The sequence below is a fragment of the Bos indicus genome, chromosome 27, assembly GCF_029378745.1.
Source record: "Bos indicus isolate NIAB-ARS_2022 breed Sahiwal x Tharparkar chromosome 27, NIAB-ARS_B.indTharparkar_mat_pri_1.0, whole genome shotgun sequence".
Lineage (NCBI taxonomy): Eukaryota > Metazoa > Chordata > Mammalia > Artiodactyla > Bovidae > Bos > Bos indicus.
This window is the reverse complement of record NC_091786.1, coordinates 7,091,958-7,108,998: the sequence shown is the minus strand read 5'-3', so window position 1 is coordinate 7,108,998 and position 17,041 is coordinate 7,091,958. Positions and strand designations below refer to the sequence as shown.

Here is a 17,041-nt window from a genome sequence, read left to right as displayed (position 1 = left end):
AGGGAAAGGGCTCCCACTCCAATATTCTGGCCTGGAGAATTCCACAGACTATAAAGTCCATGGGATCGCAAAGAGTTGGACACAACTGAGCAACTTGCACTCACTTCACTGAGAGACAAGGGGGTGGTGACCCTCAGCCTGAGCAAGGGTAGATAAGTGCCTGATTGGTCAGGGAGTTCTTGAACCACTTGTGCTGCCCTCTGCTGGCCCTTCTTGGTCCAGGAACAACAGTCCCTGACACTTGCCTGTAGCCCCCTGCTGAGATACTCAGAAACCTGCTGTCTGGACTCCCAGGGTTCTAGAGGAAGAGCTGGCGCAAGGCACCTGAGAATGAGGGCTGAGCTGATTCTGGGGCTTCCTGTGGCTGTAGGCACTCCACAGGCTGACCACATTCTCCAGACAGGGGACTGACAAGGGGGCACTGTTAATGTGCATAAGTGGCCCCGGGGATATGGGAGGCCCTGATTCTGTGTTTTTCATACAGTCCTCCCATGCTCCTCTTTCCCCTCCATTACAAGATCTATCTTGAGTCAAAATAGTATTAAGATGATCCTCAAGGCTTAGAGATAAAAACCACACACAAAATGTTTTCTATGGTAAAACTTTATTAAAATTCAAACTTTTTCACCGGTAAATTTTATAAAATTTGTGGGAGACAGTATATCAATCCTACCAAAATTATCATTCAAAAGCAAGGCGGCAACCTATTCCAACTAGTCTTTCATACTAGGATGACATAATAGGGCTTCCCTAGTGGCTCAGTCTGTAAAGAATTTGCCTGCAGTGCAGGAGCCCTGGGTTGAATCCCTGGGTTGGGAAGAGCTCCTGGAAGAGGGCATGACAACCCACTCCAGGATGCTTGCCTGGAGAATCCCCATGGACAGAGGAGCTTGGTGGACTGCAGTCCATGGGGTCCAAAAGAGTTACGCATGACTGAGCCACTAAGCATAGCATTCCAGGATAACAAAGTCACATGATACATAATAACAAAATCAAAAATTTTCTGATGCACATAAATACAAAAGATCTTAAAAAATATTAGCATATTACATTCAACAGTATTTAATTATATATACATATGAAATGGATCTTGACCTATTGCTGATTTGATTTAGGGCAGAAGGAAGGCCCTGCAGGGGCTGGGTGCAGGGCATGCCTGACCAGGATGTTGAATGTGACCAAATGATCTTTCTACATCTCTTGAGAGGACTGTAAAATTTTTTTTGTTTATACTGAAAACACAGAAAGACAATTTTTAAAACAAAGCTTTGTAGTAACATTTAATGACACTTGATAAGCACAGCCACGGGAATTTTCCCCACTGTGATTTATAGTGCAAGACTCCACAGAGTCCACTAGACTTCTCTCAGGACAGGGCGTGGCTGACCTTCTGTAGAGCAGAGTCAGGCCCTTTAGGCAGGTTCCAAATGTTCAGATACAGATACTACCATCCAACACAGACACTACCATCATCAACTACCGATACTACCATCACTTCCTATCTACACAATGGTTGAAAGTCACTCCTAGAATTTGCCTCAACTACTGATAATAGATTTAGGTTGACAGCTTGACATTTGGTTGGATGAGTGCCATGGGACAGACTCAGATTCCATGAGGAGACAGTGCAGTGTGTGCAGCTGTGTGTCCCCAGGGTGGTCCGGTCCCACTGCTGTTTCGCCCACCAGGGTGGGGAGTCCTGCTTCACTGGAAACAGCCGCTCCCTCTAACACCCAGCCCACCTGTCAAGGTCACAGTCATGACAGGGCACCTCCTGAGACTGGAGGACAAGGTTCAGTTGCCACTGGTGTCTTCGTCCCAGTCACTCTCTTCGGAGGAAGAAGACACCTGGAGGTCATCGTAGAGGATGCTCCGGGGCCCGGGGACAGCGTGTCCATCAGGCTCCTGGTTGACAGACGGGCTCTGAGCAGGAAGGGCTGGCTGCTCCACAGGCCGAGGGGACAGGGGAGCTGTGTACCCGCAGCTCCAGCAGCCTTCACCGTCTCTCAGGAAGAGCATCCTGAGAGGCTGGGCTGGGACACAGATGATGGGCAGGGGTTGGGCTGCGGAGACGGCACCCACGCTCCTGGAGGGAGATCTGTCCGCTAGAGGCTGAAGGTCAAACCGTTGCCCCTGGGCAGGTGTCTCCCTGGATACACGGGTGGCCACTCTTGGTCCTCGTGCAGCTGTGCAGGGTGGAGGAGGGAGATTCAGGAAGGCCCCCAGACCTGCTGTCGGAGTGCTCTGCTGGGGGATCTGTACGGGGCTGAGTCTAGGTTTCTTTGGGGGGTTCACACATGTCAGGCTGGGGGTCTGTGCACATCTCTTGCCTGGAGCCTTGATGCGGCCCTTGGAGGCCGGGGCCAAATTCCTGCCGACGAGAGGCACTGTGGGGGGGCTGGATTTCACATCATCTCTCCTCGTTGGTGACCCTCTTGGGTGATCTGGATCCTGGAAGGATTTCCTCTTGGATGTGTGGATAAGAACAGGCATGTTTGGGTGCTGGAAGACAAGACCACACAGAGAGGCCAGGTGTGAGAATCTCCTCTCCGTCCAGTAAAACACCTCACATGCATTCATTTTATATGATAAGATCCTCAATATTAGCATGCTCATGTGACCTTGATACATTTATACATCAAATGGAAATGTTCAAACCATGTCTCTTGTTAAGTAAGGGGAAGCAAGCTTTTGGTAGACCTTCTATTTGAGACTGTACACAGATTGGTGATTTGCAGGCACCTTGATGGCAAAATGAATTTTCCTGTCCAGTTTTGGAGGATGAATCACAATTTACAGATTCCTGTTCTAACTTAAAGGATTTGACTATGGAAGCTGCTGATAAAATCACTTCCATGTCTCTGCCAGCTTCTCACCAGACATACGAGTAAGAATGCAAAATCAAAGGCACCATGAAAAATGGCATCTGAAAAATAAATGATGCCATTGGTCAGGAAAGAATATGACCGGTTTCCTCCCACAGACAGGACTGAGGCCAGTGGATTAAAGAGGGGGCCCAGCAGAGACTGACCCTCAGGCAGAGGCCGGGCTCCGGGTCCTCCTTCCAGCTCTGTGGCTGCCGACGGCGGGGCCTCCTGGGAAATCGCTGCAAGAGCTTTCTCTGCTGCTCCTCTTTCCTGTAACACAAACATGTCAAGTGTCAGAAACCCAGTGTTCTTGTCATAGTTGGGACCAACGGTGCTGTCTGTGGCCCAGCCCCTTTCCTAGTTTGGGAGTGACACCAGACCTGAACCCCTCTGCCTTTGTGCCAAACCCCCATGTCCTTCCCCGACTCCAGAGACCCCTCCAGAGCTTCAGGGCCGGTCAGCTGCAAAGTTGTGAGTGTTCCACACTCTCTTTAGTGACTTCAGGGCCTGGTGTGAGCCCCTGAGTGTGGCCCCTGAGGACGTCGTTCCTGTCTCTGTATCCCGAGTTTCCCTGTCCTTTCTAGACATGGTTCAGCACAGTGTCGACAAGGAGAGGAACAGTCTCCAGATTGCAGCCCAGACCTTGGGTCCCAACTCCCCGCCACTCACCTCTGCCTTTCCTCCTCCTCTCTCTCAGTCGTTTTAGGGGTCCCTGGGGTCGGTGTGTCCTGCAGCTTCCACGCCAGGTTCTCCTTACCGAATCTGGACCCCAAGGGCAAGGGGAACAGCGCCCCTTGCCAGCGCTTCATGGGGCACCTGAGGCTCCTTGCTGTGTGCCCAAAGTCTCCACAGTCCTTACACTTCACCTGTGGGTGGAGGAGAACCAGGTAACTGAGTCAGCAGAAGCCTCAGGCACGAGGCCAAAGGGAATGCAAGAACGGATGGAGAGCATTGCATGCTGGTTCTGAAGAAAGGACGCGGTCCCACAGGTACTGGGATAGTTACAATATTGTGGTTCCCAAAGCCCTTGTCAGCACCATCAGAGGAGGAGGGTCTGGCAGTCTAAGGTAAACAGTAAGAGCCCCATTGAAAGATCTGGATGAAGCCAGGGCAGACATAACCCCGAGGAGCCCTGATGGTTCCTCCCAGGCTCTGAGTGGCCCGATCTGCTGGGGAGGGAGGTCGAGGCAGCTATCTTTGGATGCAAATGCACTAGTGAGTTATGGACCCAGAATATTCCAGGTCTAAACCCTGTCTCTGCAGTTCATGCCACCCACAGATTCCCTGCAGGTCCAAGCCTCCACTCACCATGGAGTCTTTCTCCTGTGGTGGGGGAGCCATCTGCCTCCCAGGTCCCGGGTTTTGCTTCCTCACTTTCTGGTCTTGAAAGAGTTGGTAGGCTGTCAGCCATCTGTAATGACCAGCCATCTTCCACACCTACTGGAGATTCTCCTCAATCTTAATTTTTGTATCTTCTCTGTGAAACGAAAGAAGAAACTGTCATTTTGATGCAGAGACACAGAGACATTCCTGCCCTATCGACCCTAAATGGGAATCATGACATCGGGACCAGGTTTCTGACATATTGACTTCTCCTGCCCAGATCTTTCTCTTTACAGAATGTGAAGAACAACTAAAGAGCCTCTTGATGAAAGTGGAAGAAGAGAGTGAAAAAGTTGGCTTAAAACTCAACATTCAGAAAACTAAGATCATGGTAAAAGGATAGGGAAACAGTGACAGACTTAATTTTGGGGGGCTCAAAAATCACTATAGATGGTGACTGTGGCCATGAAATGAATAGACGCTTGTTGTTTGGAAGAAAAGCTATGAGCAATCTAGACAGCATATTAAAAAGCAGAGACATTCCTTTGCTGACAAAGGTCCGTCTAGTCAAGGCTATGGTTTTTCCAGTAGTCTTGTATGGATGTGAGAGTTGGACTGTAAACAAATGTGAATGCTGAAGGATTGATGCTTTTGAACTGTGATGTTGGAGAAGACTCTTGAGAGTCCTTTGGGCTGCCAGGAGATCCAACCAGTCCATCCTAAAGGAAATCATTCCTGAATATTAACTGGAAGGACTGATGCTGAAGCTGAAACTCCCGTACTTTGGCCATCTGATGTTAAGAACTGACTCATAGGAAAAGACTGGATGCTGGGAAAGATGGAAGGCAGGAGAAGAAGGGGACGACAGAGGATGAGATGGTTGGATGGCATCACCGACTCGATCGACATGAGTTTGAGTAAGCTCCCAGAGGTGAAGATGGACAGGGAAGCCTGGTGTGCTGCAGTCCACGGGGCCCCAAAGAGTCAGACATGACTGAGAGATTGAACTGAGCTGCCCAGACATTTCTATATTCTCCCCTGATTCCCGACACACAGATTAAGACCCAGAATATCACGCATTTGGATTTGTATCCTCGGAAGACTAAATTTAGAGACTTGGGTTACACGTATCACAGTCTAGGAGATAAAAGATGTCCCCACATGTATACAAACATTTGTGCTAGGGGGAAGCTACACTTAATATTGAGGAATAGGCATTTGAAAATCAAAAATAAGTGTGGTTAATTTTGAAAACTGGACTCTCCCATTCGACATCAGGGAAGGCAATTTTCAAGTACAAATTCACTTCAAATTATCTTCCTCTCTACTAGCTTAGATGATTCACAGCTGAGGGTCTGTTTTCTGGAACTTTTGTCCTCAGCATCTCATTTGTACCTAGCTCATGTGAAATACATGTTTAAACTAAGGATGAACAAATAATGTTTTTGGATTTTAATAGTATGCCTATTCAATGGAAATCTAATCAGCCAGAAAAAGAAAAACAGTTGAGATGTTATTATTTTCCAGAACATGGAGAGACCTTAGTGCTATGATGCTGATGAATTAAGTCAGAGACTGAAAGCAAAGACAGGAGGATTTCCCTCCTGGGTAGAAGAGTGAGAGCAGACACAGAAGGAACAAACCAGCACAGACAAACACAGCAGAGACAGAGGCAACACACAGATATGAGAACAGGCAGCGTACAGTAGGGAGGAGGCTTCCTCATCCACTCGATCACCATAAAAGCAAGAGGGTTGCAGAAAAACATCAACTTTTGTTTTATTGACTATGCAAAAGCACTTTGACTGAGTGGATCACAATAAACTCTGAAAAATTCTGAAAGGGATGGGAATACCAGACCACCTGTCCTGCCTCCTGAGAAATATATGCAGGTCAGGAAGCAACAGTTAGAACCAGACATGGAACAGTAGACTGGTTCCAAACCAGGAAAGGAGTACATCAAGGCTGTATATCGTCACCCTACATATTTAACTTACATGCAGAGTGCATCATGAGAAACTCTGGGTTGGATGAAGCACAAGCTGAGATGACAATTGCCGGGAGAAATATCAATAACCTCAGATATGCAGATGACACAAGCCTTGTGGCAGAAAGTAAAGAACCAAAGAGCCTCTTGATGAAAGTGAAAGGGGAGAGTGAAAAAGTTGACCTAAACCTCAACATTCAGAAAACTAAGATCATGGCATCTGATCCCATCACTTCATGGCAAATAGATTGGGAAACAGTAGAAACAGTGGCAGACTTTATTTTGGGGGGCTCCCAAATCACTGCAGATGGTGACTGCAACCATGAAATTAAAAGACATTTTGTCCTTGGAAGAAAATTTATGACCAACCTAGATGCATATTCAAAAGCAGAGACATTACTTTGCCAACAAAGGTCCATCTAGTCAAAGCTATGGTTTTTCCAGTAGTCATGTATGGATGTGAGAGTTGGACTGTGAAGAAAGCTGAGTGCCAAAGAATTGAGGCTTTTGAACTGTGGTGTTGGAGAAGACTCTTGAGAGACCCTTGGACTGTAAGGAGATCCAGCCAGTCCATCCTAAAGGAGATCAGTCCTGGGTGTTCATTGGAAGGACTTATGCTGAAGCTGAAACTCCAATTCCTTGGCCACCTCATGTGAAGAAGTGACTCACTTGAAAAGACCCTGAAGCGGACAACAGAGGATGAGGTGGTTGGATGGCATCACCAACTCAATGGACATGCACTTGTGGAAACACCGGGAGTTGGTGATGGACAGGGAAGCCTGCCGTGCTGCAGTCCATGGGGTCGCAAAGAATCAGACACGACTGAGTGACTGAACTGAACTGAACTGAGGGAGGAAGCTTCAGGGGAGAAGGCAGGAGAGTCATGGTGGTCAAATGTGACGGCAGCAACAGAGGAAAAATCTGGGAGTGAGCATGAATAAGGCTCAAAAAGCTGAAATATAATAATGTACAAAAGGGCAGAGTCGCTGCAGTCACCATGATGCGAGGTAACCAGAAGGAGCTTGCCTGCCAGAAGAATAAGAAAAGGCAGAGCAGCTCAGTTAAGGGAAAGCACTGAGCCGCTGGGGCTATTGTCCCCCAAGCAGAGGGACATGCAGATCATGCAGCAGAAGCTGAGAAAGGCAAAAGGGAAGGGGGAAGCCAAGTGGCTTTGGGGCTTTGTGTGCAACCCTCTTGCCCTTGGCCTCTGTGCCTGAAGCCAGTGCCCCCACACTGGGGTTTCCTGCCACAGGGCTCCCGGGCCCCAGGACCGATGGTGTTCGCTTTGCCCTGAGTCTGCAGCAGGTCCCTTTTGTGCTTCCTTCCCCTCAGGTAGCCTCTCTCCCTTTTGGCCACTCTCAGAGGGTGAGGGGGTTATCCTTTCCCAGTCTTTTTTATTCCTGTGGAGTTCACCCCAAAGTTTTAAAATTAGCTTTGTAATTGCAAAAAAAAAAAAAAAAAAAGTACAAATGAAACGTCTAATATTAACATCAACGTTTACTCAATTAAAAAAATGATATCATAAAGTTCAGGACACCTTCCCCTCTTGCCAGTCCACACCACTACATAAGTTTACTATGGACTTTTTTCTGAACAATATGCTGAACACCAGGTTTAAAAAGCAAGCCATCCTAAAATCCAGCTGTGCTCCTCCTCTCTGTAGGAGATGATCAGAGAGGTGGGGGAGGAATGCCCTCACTGAGGGAGATGCAGCTTTGATGGTGGCTGAGGACCAGTCAAGAAGGAATGTCCCTTTCCCAGCTGACCTGAGGTTGCTCCAAGGTTGCATGAGCTTGTCGAGAGTTTCTTAGCCAAGTGACGTCATCTATTCCCTTTGGTCGAACCACATCTGAAGACATGTGAAGAGAAAGAAAGAATTCACAATTTCACTCAGGTGTGGAACACAAAAGACAAACAAAAAGAAAATAAGAAAAAAGAATTTTAAAGAAGACAACATTGACATGATAGCAAATACAAAGATACACAGACCTGAGTAAAGGAAATCAGAAGAGGAGCCTCAAAGAAAATGGGGCAGCAAATAGTAACAGAGGAAAACTGCAGTTTTTGGTGCTGAAAAGGTGTGTGGTTCACAGAAGCTGAAATGTATGGTGATGCACCTAAAACTTCACTAAAATTATATTGGGATAATACCAAAACTTAAAACAAGTAAAATAAAATTCTAAAGAAATTACAGAATCAATCCCAGGCTGCCTAAAGCCACATCACTACATGATGTTACTCTTGTCCCATTTCCCTGAGGGACTAGCCAAACACCAAATTTAAACCACGCAACCTGAAATGCAGCTGTGAGCCTCTAGTCTGTCAGCAGATGATCAGAATCATGAGTGCTGGACACTCCAGCTGAGGAGGTGCAGCTTCCAGGGTCGCTGAGGAGGGTCAGAGGGGAAATTTCCCTTTCCTGCTGACTTGAGACTCCCCTAAGGTCACATGACCTTGATAAGGTTTTCTTTCCTTTTTTTTTTTTTTTTTTTAATGAGGTTTTCTTAACCAATCAATGTTATGTAGGCTACAGTCCAGGGGGTCACAAGGAGTTAGACACAACTGAGTGACTGAACAGCAAAACTCACCCTGTATCTCTCAGTGTCTTGAAGACCCATTTACAAAAGAGAAATATCTTGTGAATTCACTTCGATGTGGAACATTAAACACAAATTTTAAAAGCAAATAAGTCAAAACAGAAAGGAAAGCAAATGACACAAAAGCAAACATTCTCACAGAACAGAGTAGGGCATGTCAGAGGATAGTGGCAAGGGGACGGCTGACGAGTGAAACGGGTCCACAGGATGGTAACAGAAACACCCAAGTTGTTGGTGCTCACCAATTGTATGATCTACTGGAATTGAAATATATTTTTTGTACACACAACGTTTAATCTAACAAATTCACTGAATTAGTTCAGTTCAGTCGCTCGTTGGTGTGCGACTCTTTGTGACCCCATGAATCACAGCACCAGGCCAGGCCTCCATGTCCATCACCAACTCTCTGAGTTCACACAAGCTCATGTGCCTCGAGTCCGGATTGCCATCCAGCCATCTCATCCTCTGTCATCCCCTTCTCCTCCTGCCCCCAATCCCTCCCAGCATCAAGGTCTTTTCCAATGAGTCAACACTTTGCATGAGGTGGCCAAAGTATTGGAGCTTCAGCTTCAGCATCAGTCCTTCCAATGAACACCCAGGACTGATCTCCGTTTGGATGGACTGGTTGGATCTCCTTGCAATCCAAGGGACTCTCAAGAGTCCTCTCCAACAGCATAGTTCAAAAGCATCAATTCTTCAGCGCTCAGCTTTCTTCACAGTCCAACTCTCACATCCATACTTGACCACTGGAAAAACCATAGCCTTGACCAGATGGACCTTTGCTGGCAAAGTCATATCTCTGCTTTTCAAAATGCTATCTAGGTTGGTCCTAACTTTCCTTCCAAGGAGTAAGCGTCTTTTAATTTCATGGCTGCAATCACCATCTGCAGTGATTTTGGAGCCCCCCAAAAATAAAGTCTGCCACTGTTTCCACTATTTCCCCATCTCTTTGCCATGAAGTGATGGGACCAGATGCCATGATCCTTGTTTTCTGAATATTGAGCTTTAAGCCAACTTTTTCACTCTCCTCTTTCACTTTCATCAAGAAGCTTTTTGTTCCCCTTCATTTTCTGCCATAAGGGTAGTGTCATCTGCATATGTGAGGTTATTGATATTTCTCCCAGCAATCTTGATTCCAGCTTGTGCTTCCTCCAGCCCAGCGTTTCTCATGATGTACTCTGCATAGAAGTTAAATAAACAGGGTGACAACAGCCAGCCTTGATGTACTCCTTTTCCTATTTGGAACCAGTCTGTTGTTCCATGTCCAGTTCTAACTGTTGCTCCCTGACCTGCATATAGGTTTCTCATGAAGCAGGTCAGGTTGTCTGGTATTCCCATCTCTTTCAGAATTTTCCACATTTTATTGTGATCCACATAGTCAAAAGCTTTGGCATAGCCAATAAAGCAGAAATAGATGTTTTTCTGGAACTCTCTTGCTTTCAATGATCCAGCAGATGTTGGCAATTTGACCTCTGGTTCCTCTGCCTTTTCTAAAACCAGCTTGAGTATCTGGAAGTTCTCTTTGCACGTACTGCTGAAGCCTGGCTTGGAGAATTTTGAGCATTACTTTCCTGGCGTGTGAGATGAGTGCAATTGTGTGTTCGTTTGAGCATTCTTTGGCATTGCCTTTCTTTGGGATTGGAATGAAAACTGAACTTTTCCAGTCCCGTGGTCACTGCTGAGTTTTCCACATTTGCTGACATATTGAGTGCAGCACTTTCACAGCATCATCTTTCAGGATTTGAAATAGCTCCACTGGAATTCCATCACTTCCACTAGCTTTTTTTGTAGTGATGCTTTCTAAGGCCCACTTGACTTCACATTCCAGGATGTCAGTCTCTAGGTGAGTGATCACACCTTCCGTGGCCAAGAGGAGCTACCCCACACCCGAGGTCAGGGGGGCCGCCAAGAGGAGCTACTACACACCTAAGGTCAGAGGAGGCGGCCGAGAGGAGAAACCCACATTCAAGGAGAGGCGGCCGTGCATGCCCAGGAGGGCCGAGAGGAACTACTCCACCTTCAGGTCCGGAGGGGTGGCCCTGAGGAGATAGCCCTCATCCAAGGTAAGGAGCAGCGGCTGCACTTTCTGGAGCAGCCATGGAGAAATACCCCACGTCAAAGGTAAGAGAACCCAAGCAAGATGGTAGGTGTTGCAAGAGGGCATCAGAGGGCAGACACACGGAAACCACAATCACAGAAAACTAGCCAATCTGATCAAACAGACCACAGCCTTGTCTAACTCAATGAAACTAAGCCATGCCCTGTGGGGCCGCCCAAGGTGGGAGGGTCATGGTGGAGAGGTCTGACAGAATGTGGTCCACTGGAGAAGGGAATGGCAAACCACTTCAGTATTCTTGCCTTGAGAACCCAATTAACAGTATGAAAAGGCAAAATGATAGGATACTGCAAGAGGAACTGCCCAGGTCAGTAGGTGCCCAATATGCTACTGGAGATCCGTGGAGAAATAACTCCAGAAAGAATGAAGGGATGGAGCCAAAGCAAAACAATACCCAGTTGTGGATGGGACCAGTGATAGAAGCAAGGTTTGACACTGTAAAGAGCAATATTGCATAGGAACCTGGAATGTCAGGACCATGGATCAAGGCAAATTGGAAGTGGTCACACAGGAGATGGCACGTGTGAACATTGACATTCAAGGAATCAGCCAACTAAAATGGACTGGAATGGGTGAATTTAACTCAGATGATCATTATATCTACTCCTGTGGGCAGGAATCCCTGAGAAGAAATGGAGTAGTCGTCATGGTCAACAAAAGAGTCTGAAATGCAGTACTTGGATGCAATCTAAAAAACCACAGAATGATCTCTGTTCGTTTCCAATGCAAACCTTTCAATATCAGAGTAATCCAAGCCTATGCCCCAACCATTAAACCTGAAGAAGCTGAAGTTGAACAGTTCTATGAAGACCTATAAGACCTCTTAAAACTAACACCCAAAAAAGATGTCCTTTTCATTCAAGAAACACCTGGAGTAACAGGCAAATTTGGCCTTGGAATACGGAATGAAGCAGGGCAAAGGCTGATAGAGTTTTGCCAAGAGAACGCACTGGTCATAGCAAACACTCTCTTCCCACGACACAAAGGAAGACTCTACACATGGACATCACCAGATGGTCAACACCGAAATCAGATTGATTATATTCTTTGCAGCCAAAGATGGGAACGCTGTTTATAGTCAGCAAAAACAAGACTGGGAGCTGACTGTAGCTCAGATCATGAACTCCTTCTTGCCAAATTCAGACTTAAAGTAAAGAAAGTGGGGAAAACCTCTAGACCATTCAGGTATGACCTCAATCAAATCCCTGATGATTATACAATGGAAGGGAGAAATAGATATAAGGGACTAGATCTGATAGGCAGAGTACCTGAGGAACTATGGATGGAGGTTCGAGACACTGTACAGGAGACAGGGATCAAGACCATCTTCATGGAAAAGAAATGCAGAAAAGCAAAATGGCTGTTGGAGGAGGCCTTACAAATAGCTGTGAAAAGAAGAGAAGCCAAAAGCAAAGGAGTAAAGGAAAGACATAAGCATCTGAATGCAGAGTTCCAGAGAATAGCAAGGAGAGATAAGAAAGCCTTCCTCAGCAATCAATGCAAAGAAAGAGAGGAAAACAACAGAATGGGAAAGACTAGACATCTCTTCAAGAAAATCACCCTACAAAAAATCATGAAATGTAAACATTAAAGTATCCATACCCCATCGCCTAGACCACATTGACACCTCTTTCATCTACTGTCCCATTTCTCCCATGGACATACACCACCAAATTTAAAACAGCCTTAATCCCAGCCACATCCCTCTTACCTGTCAGTAAATGCTCAGAATGTCGGTGCTGGACACTTTGTGCACCTTTGAAGGTGGCTAAGGAGAGTCAGTGGGGTCATTTCCCTCTCCTGCTGCCTTTGAGTGTGCTCCCACATCACCTGACCTTGACGAGGTTGTATTAATCCAATCAAGGTTAAGTATCACATTTGATCTAACAACATCTTGCAGACACTTTCAGAAAAGAGAAATGCCTTAGAAAATTCACTCATATATGGAACACTAAATACAAAGAAAAAGAGGGAAGAAGTACAAAACATTATTAAGAGAGAGCAAATGAAACAAGAAAAAACACACATTCACAGAACAGAGCAGCGGGTGTCAGAGGGTGGCAGTAAAAGAGGCCCACAGGGCGGTAAAAGAAAAACCCAGTTTTTGGTGCTGGTCAGTTTTATGGCATGCCAAAGTTGAAATCTAGTTTTATACAAATAAAACATGTACTATTGTAAGCCAAAGGTACCCTAGAAAAAGAAGTACTTAAAAATTACATTATCCATGCCTCAGTGCATCCCTTGTGACTCAGCGGGTAAAGAATCTGCCTGCAATGCAGGAGACCTGGGTTCGATTCCTGAGTTGGAAAGATTCCCTGGAGAAGGGAAAGACCACCCACTCCAGTATTCTTGCCTGGAGAATTCCAGGGACTATACAGTCCCTGGGGTCGCAAAGAGTCAGGCAGGACTGAACGACTTTCACAGTGCGTAAAGCCACATGTGTACATATTTTATCTACGTCTTGTTTCTCCAGGGGATATACTGAACACCAAATAAAAACAAACAACCAGAAATCCAGCTGGGTACCTCCCATCTGTCAGTAGATGCTCAGAATGGTGGAAACTGGACTCCGTCCACTGGAGGGGAGGCAGCCTCGGAGGTGGCTGAGGGTCTGTGGTGGAATTTTCATTTCTTAGCTGACTTGTTACTGCTCCAAGGTCATGTGACCTTGTTAAGACTTTCCTGACTAATCCAAGTCATATATCAGCTTTATTCCTTCCATGTCTGAAGACAGATTAAGAGAAGAGAAACACCTATTGACTCTACTCATGTGTAAAGCAGGAAGAAACTAAGAAACAAAAAGAAATCAAGTGAAAAAAAAATCAAGGAACAAAACAAATGACACAAGAACACATACACAGATACTCGGAACTGAGTGGTGGATGCAGCGGGGAATTGGCAGGCGGGAGGGCCCAAGGGTAACACAGTCATGGAGAGTAAAGGAGGGAAGTTAATGTGTTGGTGCTGAGCAGGTGCACGGCATGCAGGAGCAGAAATATATTGTTGTAAACCTAAAATTCATCTAATATTATAACAGAATACCTCAGAAAAATAGAAAGGAAAATTTTTAAAAATTAAAGAATCTTCACCCCATTGTCTAAAGCCACATCACTACATATTTTGACTGCTGTTCCATTTCTCTGGGGGTTTAGCTGAACACCACATATATTTCAAAGCAACCTGAAATCCAGCTGCACTCCTCCTATCTGTCAGTAGAATCTCAGAAAAATGGGTGCTGGACAAACTTCACTGGATGACATGAAGCTACTCAGGAGGCCGAGGATGTGTCCATGGGGAAAGTTGTCTTTGCAAACTGACCTTCATGCTACTCCAAGGTCACATGACCTTGTTGAGCCATTTGTACCCAAGGAATGAAATGCATGGCAATAGACAGACAAAACAATTGGTTTCCCCTTACCCTTGCTCAGTTTTACCACCTGGCTGTCCCCAGAATTCCTCGTGGAGATTTTGAAAGCTAATGATGGAGTTTCCCTGGTAGTTCAGTGGATAAGAATCCACCTGCCAATGCTGGAGACATGGGTTCGATCCCTGGTGTGGGGAGATCACACATGCTACAGAGCAACTAAGCCCATGTGCCACTATTGAGCCTGCGTTCTAGCGCCCGGGAGACACAACTACTGAGTCCATGCACCGTAGAGCCTGTGCCCTGCAGCAAGAGAAGCGATTGCAAGGAAAGCCTGCACAGGGCAACCAGAGAGTGGCCCTGGCTCGCTGCAACTACAGAAAAAGCCCTCATAGCAAAAAAGACCCCGCATAGCTAAAATTAAATAAATAAGTAAGAAAAAAGAGAAAAGTAGTGAGGTATCAGTACCATCCTTGTGTGAGTTTCTGTGAGTGGACTCGGGCCTTCTTGGGGAATTGTGCTGCTTTGGCAGGAACACACCTCATCTGAGTGGATATCCAGGAAGATATCCACTTGGTCTTGTCTTAGTGCTTATTTTTTTCACGGAATTTCTTGTGCACATCAAGCCTGGGGCTTGGCCAAATGTTTGTTGACAGTTATCAAAGTCCTAGTTGTTCTCCACATGGAGTTGGCTCACGTTGAACAATGATTATGAAAGAAAAACCAGGCATTCTTACCCTCTTCTCACATCCTCTAGGATCTTTAAGGGTTGGGAGTTGTTGCTGAAAACACCCATATTGTATTTAGAGGGAGTTGTTCTAAGTTGGAGAAGGCAATGGCACCCCACTCCAGTACTCTTGCCTGGAAAATCCCATGGACAGAGGAGCCTGGTAGGCTGCAGTCCATGGGGTCGCACAGAGTCGGACACAGCTGAAGTGACTTAGTAGCAGCAGCAGCAGCTGCTAAGTTACCTGAGGTCAGGCCAATGACTAAAGGCTTTGCCACAGAGATAGTGCACATGTGGATCCTGTCCACAGATGATTCCTGTCTGGACCAAGGAGTGTGATGCCTGAAGGAGCCTCCATATTGATTACAGACAGTTACTTTACTGAGTGTGAACTTGGTGAGTTTAAATGCTAACGTTATGGCTGTTGTTCCTCCCACATTCCTCATGTGTGGAATGTGGAAGGAAGAGTATGTCACCTCAGGTGAGAAAGTCTACTGAGGGCCTTCCTGCTTTTCCCTCTGGTGCTGGATTCCCTCGGGTCATCTAAGGGAAGAGCTGTGACTACAGCACTTCCCACAGAGCTGACACTCATAGGGTTGCTCACCCATCTGTGTTCTCTCATGCCTTCTCAGGTTTGCATATTGACTGAAGGTGTTCCCACACCGCTGACATTTATAGAGTTTCTCTCCTGTGTGGGTTCTTTTGTGCCGAGTCAATCCAGAACTCTGACTGAAGGCCTTCCCACACACAAGACACACTTGAGGTTTCTCTCCAGAGTGGATTCTCTTGTGCTGACTAAGGCCAGAGCTTTGGCTAAAGACTCCCACACTGACAACATTCATAGTGCTTCTCTTTGGGACGGAGTTTCTCGTGTTTTCTAAGGAAAGAGATTTGATGAAAACTTTTCTCACACAGACGACATTTATAGGGCTTCTCTCCTGTGTGTTTTCTTATGTTCCAGGTAGGAACTTTGAAGAGTTTCCCACACACGTGACATTCGAATCGTTTCTCTCCAGTGTGGACCCAATTGTGGTTTCTCAGAAAATAGCCGTTTCCACAGAGACCGCATTTGTTTGGTTTCTCTCCAGTGTGAATCATCCTGTGTCATCTGAGGCTAAAGTAATTATTAAGACTTTTCTACATAGAGGACATTCACATGATTTTCCTCTAGTGTGAATAGGACCGTGTGCATTAAGAAATGATCCCTGACTACATGATTTTCCACACTGTTTGCTGACATGTTTCATTCTTAAGTGAATTGATGAATGTTGAGGTGAAGATCTAGAAGCTAATTCATCTCTCAAATTAGTGCATGCAGCAGGATCCCCTTGCTGGTGAGAAACCTGTTTTGGGAAAGGAGATATGAGGCTGTTACTGGTTTGCCCATGTCCAGGCAGACACTTATTCTTCTACATGTTCACCCTAGAGCATCAGCCAGGAATAGTCTCCTGGTAAAATGTCTCCCGTGTTAGTTGCAAACATGTTGCGTTACTCCCCTTCAGGCACAAATATTCTCTTTTATAGTTTCCAAACCCCAGATATCAGATTAATTTTGAAACCTTCAGTGTGTTCTAAAGACTAGGAAATGAACAATGTTCATGCTATTGACTTTTTTCCTTACATTAGTTTTAAGCTCATATTCACTTAACCAATTTCAGAATATCCAAAAATTTGCTCTGAAAGAGCTTTATCTTAACTTACACACAGGCAACTGTGCTCAATTACCAACTTATCACACTGCTGGGTCTTTCTTTTGGATGACTGAGGTTCCCACCCCTGAAACTTACTACTGACATAGTAGAGGATATGTGCTTTCTGTAGACACTTTGCATAAATATGATTTCTTATTTTTAAGGGATCTTTCACTGCCTAAAAAATGGAAAAAATATAGATTTTAGAATGGCATTAGGGAAATTAAATGTAGACAACCACCAAGGTCCATGTATGTTTCAAAAATTGGCATTCAGTTGGAGAAACTGTGTATAGCAAGGAAATACTCAATGCAGCATTTGAAAGAAATATTTTAAAAGTCATTGTCTATTAGAAAAGAAAACCAGGAT

The 17,041-nt window shown here is 45.7% G+C and overlaps 1 protein-coding gene across 2 annotated transcripts; it reads right to left on the bottom strand.

Annotated features, from left to right (window-relative positions):
- Positions 1–602: 602 nt before the first annotated feature.
- On the bottom strand, positions 603–14,601 carry LOC109553287 (protein FAM90A5). Of its 2 annotated transcripts, XM_070781650.1 has the most exons (6): positions 12,602–14,601; positions 7,944–8,026; positions 4,176–4,344; positions 3,537–3,733; positions 3,032–3,137; positions 603–2,502 (listed from the first exon to the last, which is right to left on the bottom strand). In XM_070781650.1, exons 3-6 carry the CDS (start codon positions 4,293–4,295, stop codon positions 1,795–1,797), a joined length of 1,131 nt encoding a protein of 376 aa, XP_070637751.1. In that variant the 5' UTR covers positions 4,296–4,344; positions 7,944–8,026; positions 12,602–14,601; the 3' UTR covers positions 603–1,794. The 2 variants fall into 2 exon arrangements, with proteins under 2 accessions (XP_070637751.1, XP_070637750.1); XM_070781649.1 differs by having other exon boundaries at positions 7,944–14,601.
- Positions 14,602–17,041: the final 2,440 nt, after the last annotated feature.